Source organism: Ostrinia furnacalis, unplaced genomic scaffold, assembly GCF_004193835.3.
Source record: "Ostrinia furnacalis isolate ACB-3 unplaced genomic scaffold, ASM419383v2 OfSCF7532, whole genome shotgun sequence".
Lineage (NCBI taxonomy): Eukaryota > Metazoa > Arthropoda > Insecta > Lepidoptera > Crambidae > Ostrinia > Ostrinia furnacalis.
Window position 1 is genome coordinate 616,568 of NW_021137771.1, and position 7,179 is coordinate 623,746.

At 37.5% G+C, this 7,179-nt stretch overlaps 1 protein-coding gene across 1 annotated transcript; it reads left to right on the top strand.

Moving 5' to 3' along the window:
* Positions 1 to 1,431: 1,431 nt before the first annotated feature.
* On the top strand, positions 1,432 to 3,547 carry LOC114365029 (A-agglutinin anchorage subunit). The gene is made up of 4 exons (XM_028321451.1): positions 1,432 to 1,444; positions 1,529 to 2,154; positions 2,974 to 3,145; positions 3,510 to 3,547. The coding sequence occupies exons 1-4, from the start codon at positions 1,432 to 1,434 to the stop codon at positions 3,545 to 3,547; spliced, it is 849 nt and encodes a 282-aa protein (XP_028177252.1).
* Positions 3,548 to 7,179: the final 3,632 nt, after the last annotated feature.

Consider the following 7,179-nt stretch of genomic DNA (forward strand, 5'->3'; position numbering starts at 1 on the left):
TTTACAAAAAAAACGTATTTAAGTACCTATATTTATATCCGTTGTCTAGTACCCATAATACAAGCTTTGCTTAGTTTGGGACTAGAAGCGCAGTGTAAATGTCCAAGGATATTTGTTTATTTATTATTATTATTTAAAAATCCTACCCAAAAATTACCCACTGACATAACTACGATACAGAAAGACAGAGAGGAGCTTAGATTTTAAGTAGGACTCTACTTAAGTTTTATAATTGTGCTTTATGCTGCTTAACATCAAAATCTGTTTTCAGGCACGGTCCATTAATTAAATGCCTATCGCATCTGAAAATGACACATCTAGTTAATGCTAGCTACTGAGCTCAATACAATCTACATTGATTACTAGTTTAATATGCCTGTAAGCTGACTCAAAGGTAAATTAATTATGTCTGCCTTGCGCTATGTGTCAATACGTTATAGTATTAATCATGTAATGCGTGGACTAAGACAGATAATTAATATTTATTTATTTATTTGAACACCAACAAGGTTACATTGAGGCTTCACAAAAGTATTAATAAAAACTTCCAATTGTATTTGTGCTTGGGTTATGCGTCTGAATAGAGTCATAAAGTGACAAAAGTCACTAAATTAAAAAGCGCTTTTACACACCCCAGTATTACATTAACATTTAAAAAATATTAAAAATCTTTAATTTTTAGTTTCAAATTCAAGAAAAAAACTAACTTTTAGCCACCACTCATGTACTGCATCCGATGCAGTTATTTTGATAGAGCAGAGTCCACGTGGACTCGAAAAGTGAAGGACGTTTGAAATATAAGAGAGGATGTGTAGTAGGCGGATAGATGTAATATTATTATGTAGGCTGAATGAGGAAACAGAATTCTCAAGTAAGATAAGTACGCCTTAGTAGAATCGCAAATAAAAAAAGACCAGCACTTTTATTAATAACTCCTGCCACGTAAACCAACATTTATTACGATGGCATAATTCAGATGATAAGTTGACACACAATTTAAATTTCACGCATAACTCATCGAATTTTGAGAAACAATTAATAATATAATGTTAGTTATTCGCGTCGTAATGCGAAATACTCGTTAACCTGCCTCGATCGTACGCAAACATTTTCAATCTATCACATTTCACGTTTCATCGTAAAATATTATTGAAATAATAATATGAAGCGAGACCAGAAGCCGATAAAAGTTAATACAATTCTCTCGGGTTTTGTTCTCCAAGTTCATTTAATTTTGAGGTGAACGAAATAGTTCCTATAATCCAGTTGATGATGAAATTGGAAACAACGTGGAGTTGAATGAGTAAAATTATGGTGATTGTTTTAGTTGTCTCACACTTTTAAAAGCGGTCGCCTCAGAAAATAGACGGGCAGCTGTTGAAGTCTATCAAAGCGCCACAGACGGTGAACAGTACGTTAGAAGAATTGTCCATGGAGAGAGTGAGTATTTCCTTCATACTACCAAAATAAATGTCGACGAAGCCAACTAATTGAATCACACTTTTGTAAATTGTGCGTTGTGTTCTAGAAATAACGGAACGACCGGAGTATTTATTATTCACGGCACCTTATAGACTGTGCGAGGGTGAATGTGCGAATGGCAAAAATTTCGTGCTGTCATTCCCGCTTTACATTGGTAAGAAGGGTGTCAAAGCGTACAGGAGTAATTACCAAAGAGATGCATTGAAAGTTCATTCGATGCGGCCTAACGCGCCGTTCAGAACTAAGCCTAAACGGACGGCATTGACAACTTGTCCAACGCTTAGAGAAAATCCTACCACAGAATCAACCACTACTACGACAACAACAACAACTGAAGCAACAACTACTACAGAAACAACAACAACAGAAGCCACAACTACAACTGAAGCAACCACTACAACCGAAGCAACAACTACTACAGAAGCAACTACCACTACAGAAACAACTACCACTACAGAAGCAACTACTACTACAGAAGCAACTACGACTACAGAAGCAACTACGACTACAGAAGCAACTACGACTACAGAAGCAACTACTTCAACAAAATCAACCACTACGACAGAAGCAATTACTACAACCGAAACTACTACTGAAAAAACAACGCCAACGATAGATACGGATGAAGAAGACCCAAAACTATTGGACTTATTATACTCAGAAGAAACGACAGTCACGCAAAAAATTAAAAGAACTAAATGCAAAAACTACTCTGGCCTTTGTCTGAAAAAAATAAAGAGAAGGACCCCAAATGAATATATTGTTTACAATTTAAACGTCACTGATTCTCAAGAGAAGTTTTTTAATTATGTTGACAATCGTCCTGAATTTGAGGTTAATATTACTCAAGATTATACTATTTAAGCAAAGGTTAATAAATTGATGGTAAAAGTATCAAACTTACTTTATTTAACGTCCTCTGTCCTAATACTAGTAAACGATTAGAAAAGAAAAAGTAGAGAAAGCTTAGGCTGTGTAGGGGAGCGATAGGTATTATTTGTAGAGTGAATCACCATTAATAACAATTAGAATCCAACATACACTAGATTGAAATAAAAGACACAAAATAAATCTGATCGTGGCATTGATTTTAGACAATGTAGGTCTAGGTAAGTACGTGTTCGTGCTTGCTGTTCGGTTTCAATCAATAGTCGGACGGATTCCGTCAGTTGGTCAAAAAACACACATTGTATATTAAGACCATGATATTATAATATTATGGTACTTAGATGAATAGATAATAACTTATATAAATATGCTCGCCTCCTTGGATGCGCGTCACTGGCCATCAAGAAAACTGCATCGTTTCGTCGACGAATTTCGATACTCTTTTGTTTTTTTCTCGCTCTCGACTCCCCATTTTAGACGTATAATTTCCGCGACTTGTAAATAAATTAATAATGTAAACTATTTAATGTTTTTACCCCGTATCTTTGGCTAGCTTCATTTTTACGAAACCCACGAAACCAAATCATTTTCCATGTTTTGCAGAAAGCGGTGATACTTATAATCCTCCCGATCCTCGAAGGAGGTGGTCTCCCGTGGCACAAATGGTCGTGGTCAGCACCCCAGGCCCCCATCGAGTACTTCTTCCGAAGACAAGGCAGCATGCCCATTAAATCCCCGAGGGACAACTTCGAGTGCACGTGCCCTCCGCATAGAGGTAACTTACGAATTTAAATTGGATCCTAAACTTATGAATGGAAAATATGAAACTTGCACACGTTGGCAAAAGTTGGACTACGAAATTTTTGTGATGTTTCCATGTTGAAGATTTTTGAAAATATTTTTAAAACGTACTCAGTGATCGTTACGGGATACGAGAAACTGTCGTTTTATTACCAACCGAACAATGTAATAGCCTAATAAACAAATAATTTCGTAGCTTCATAATATAAAGTCTAGATCATACATCCCTTCATCCATCGTTTACCAAAAATCTGTGAAATAAGCCTAGAATAAAAATAATTACTCGAAAGGAAAATCTAATTTAACTTGAACTATGATAAAAAATATTTTTTGTTTAGATAGTAGTAATAGTAGTATAGAATCTGGAGAACACTAAGTAGAAACATAAACTCTGATTGTATCGTAAAAACAGAATAAATGTATCAAATCCAAATCACAAAACTGATATCGGATAAAACCACAAGTGGCTTTTCTCCAGAAAACCGTCTTCTTGATAAGCCAAAATCATTAATTATCCTGCTTTCGCCTCCGAGATTTATTTTACCATGTAGTACCCCTGTACGACAACCCAATCCGCACACAATATTCAGCGTAGTAGTATTAAAAAACAAAAGAGCNCTGAGGCTAAAGAAAAGTATGCTGAAATGCTTCAAACCGCCTCCACAACTAACTTTCGTGAATTCTGTAATCGCCAAGGTAAGGAAAACGTCTGGTCTCTCACAAACCGGCTATTAAGCCGCGCTCCACCACCTAAACCTACTGTCACTCTCAACTTTGATGGTGTTTTTACTAAAAACAGCGAGGAAACTGCTGCAAAATTACTCGAAACCTTTTATAACGACGACACACCAGATGTCCTCGATTGCCACAAAAGCGTCAGACAACAAAGTACGCAGTTACCAGACACGTCGGATGATACTCATTTCACCGAAGAAGAAATGCTGTCCTGCATCGACAGCATGAATCCTAAGAAGGCTCCCGGACCGGACCATCTTACATCAGATATTGTATCTGCTTGCTGCCATAGCTATCCCGAAATGATCACGCGCCTCATAAATCGCTGCCTGGAACTATCATATTTTCCGAACACCTGGAAAAGAGCACAGGTCATCACAGTGCCTAAACCAAACAAAAATGACTATAATGATGCAAATTCCTATCGGCCGATTGGATTAATCAGTGTTTTTGGAAAACTGGTAGAAAAACTAATCATTAAACGATTAAATCATTTCCTGTATACCAAGGGCTTCATGAACCCAAAGCAATTTGGGTTTAAAGAGCAGACCTCGACGGTAGATGCGCTAAACAAAGCTATAAATAAAATTCGATCTCACCGCCAAAACAAACAACATGTTATAGCTGTCTCCTTGGACATACAGGGGGCCTTTAATAACGCCTGGTGGCCCAAGTTACTCCAGAGGCTCCAAAATGCCGATTGTCCCAAAAATCTGTACAAATTTATACTTGACTACCTTAATAACCGAACTGTCACCCTTAATTATGCTGACGCCAGTTCCACTAAAACGATGACTAGAGGATGCATCCAGGGCTCGGTCTGCGGACCGAGCTTCTGGAACATAATACTGGATGAGCTCTTTGAACAGAAACTACCTACAGGATGCTACCTTCAGGCATACGCAGATGACGTCCTACTAATCTGCACAGCAAAAAGCACCTCAGATCTTGAACAATATACCAACGCAGCTTTGGAAATAATAACATCATGGGGTGAAGAGGCGAAACTCACTTTCGGACCGCTCAAAACACAGCTCATTGGTTTTACGCCAACAGCACGAAAAGCCCGTATCACCCATCGGGGTACCCAACTGCAGTTCAAAAATACCATAAAACTACTTGGCATTATCATAGATCAAAAACTGTCATTTATAAAACACACCGAATATATAGTTTGTAAAGCTCTGAAAATATATCACGCTCTATGCAAATTTGTCCGCCCCACCTGGGGAATCCACAGTGAAAATATATCAATCATATACAAACAAGTCATAGAACCGATAATTACCTACGCAGCGGGTGTCTGGGGAGATGCAATCAAATATAAAAAGGTCTGTAAAAAACTACTCTCCGTACAACGTGGTTTTGCTGTCAAAACGATACGTGGCTTTCGAACTGTCTCCACTATTGCGGCCATTACCCTTGCACAATTTATCCCACTGGACTTAAAAGTTCAAGAGGTGTGCATAATCGAACGTACTAAGCTCACGGGCTGCTCCCCTTACCTCCCTCCCGATATAACACTAGATAAGCGCACTCCACCGACAAAACTAGCTCACCCCGCCGCTAGACAAGGTATCCAATTTTCGTCAGCTTATACCCAAAATGATATTGACAGACATTGCCCACCTAACAGCACCAAAATATTCACTGATGGTAGTAAGTTGGAAGATGGTGACGTTGGAGCAGCAATCGTCATCTATAAACCAAATAATGCACCCGTAATTCGGAAATTGAAACTACACAATAGCTGCACCGTCTTTCAAGCTGAGCTACTAGCCATAGAATGTGCTGTTGNTCTAAATATAATGAAACCGCTCGGACACCGAGCCCACAGCGTGGTAGGGGTGGGGTTGCCCGCTCTTTTGTTTTTTAATACTACTACGCTGAATATTGTGTGCGGATTGGGTTGTCGTACAGGGGTACTACATGGTAAAATAAATCTCTTCGGCGAAGACAGGATAATTTAGATCGAACTTCACTTGGTAAGTTCGTTTGATCATTCAAAAAACACTAATAAAATTGAGGAAAATGTACTTAGGTACCTGTGTATAATAATATGAAAAGGTGAAAGTAATTTTACAAAAACAGACGGTTGAAATAAAACTGGCAGTAAACTCCATACATTTAACAATGCTCTCTAATTATTCAGTCCACTTTTGAATGGAAATATTTTGCTCTAGCCCAACTTGATTTCACTATTGGCATATTCAAGCGTCTCGAAGCGGAGTCCATTAGCATAAATAATTAGCGAACTTTATTACTAGATGTGAATGCTTTAACTTTTCATTATGCAACAGTCAAAGTAGGGGAGACCGAGGAGAGTTATAACAGGGGACAGTTGTGACTTTGTCGATTTTTGGAAACCTAGAGCTCGCAACTTAGGCCGAGTTGCACCACCTAACTTTGACCGTAAGTATAACGATAACCGGCGTATTTTGTATGGAGTTTGACAGATTTTAGACGTTTGTTAAACTCAAAGTAAGATGGTGCTACCCTGCCTTAAACTAAAAAACGCGCACTGTTAAGAGCTCGCTAGTAGTTAATAAGTTCCATAAAATCGACAATGTCACAACTCTCCTCTGTTACAACTCACCTCGGTCTCCCCTACTGCTATTAACCATCTTGGGAATGGACACTGGCTCCATTCGTTTTGTTGTTCGAAACTTTTTGCCCTTGTTTCAGTCTCCGTTCTCAGAACTTAAATAGACCGGTCCATTAAGCACGGACAAATTTTCTCGAAAGTATTAAATTATGTTCCGCCACCGAATAATTATACCTGATGATAATAACTTAATTAGATAATTTATTCATTGTTGCTCCTGTAAAGTATGACTTCCAAGGTAACAGGACTAAACAGAGTATTATCATAAAGTTTTCAGTTGGTTTTGCAACATGAATTATTTGTAAATATCACTACTATAAACTTATAGTTAGTTTAGTATATGGGCCGGTAAAATTATAGTTATTGTAGGCTATAATTTTATCGGTTCTCGGTCTTAACAGTCATATCAGAAAGTGGTACTTAATGTTAAAAAAAACAGATAAATTGTTTAATTTGCAGAAAATATTTAGAAGGTTTTAAAAGAGTAGGTAATCAGTAAAAATAATTTCAGCATTAATCATTATATTTCTTTTGTTAATTTTAAATTTTAAATTCGGAATCAAAAGAATCATGCTAGGGTGCTTCAAATAACATGCCAGTACAACTACAAATCAATAAAACTTTTTTCTTGTAATATAGGTGCCTGAAGTATAGAAAAAAACGTTCGG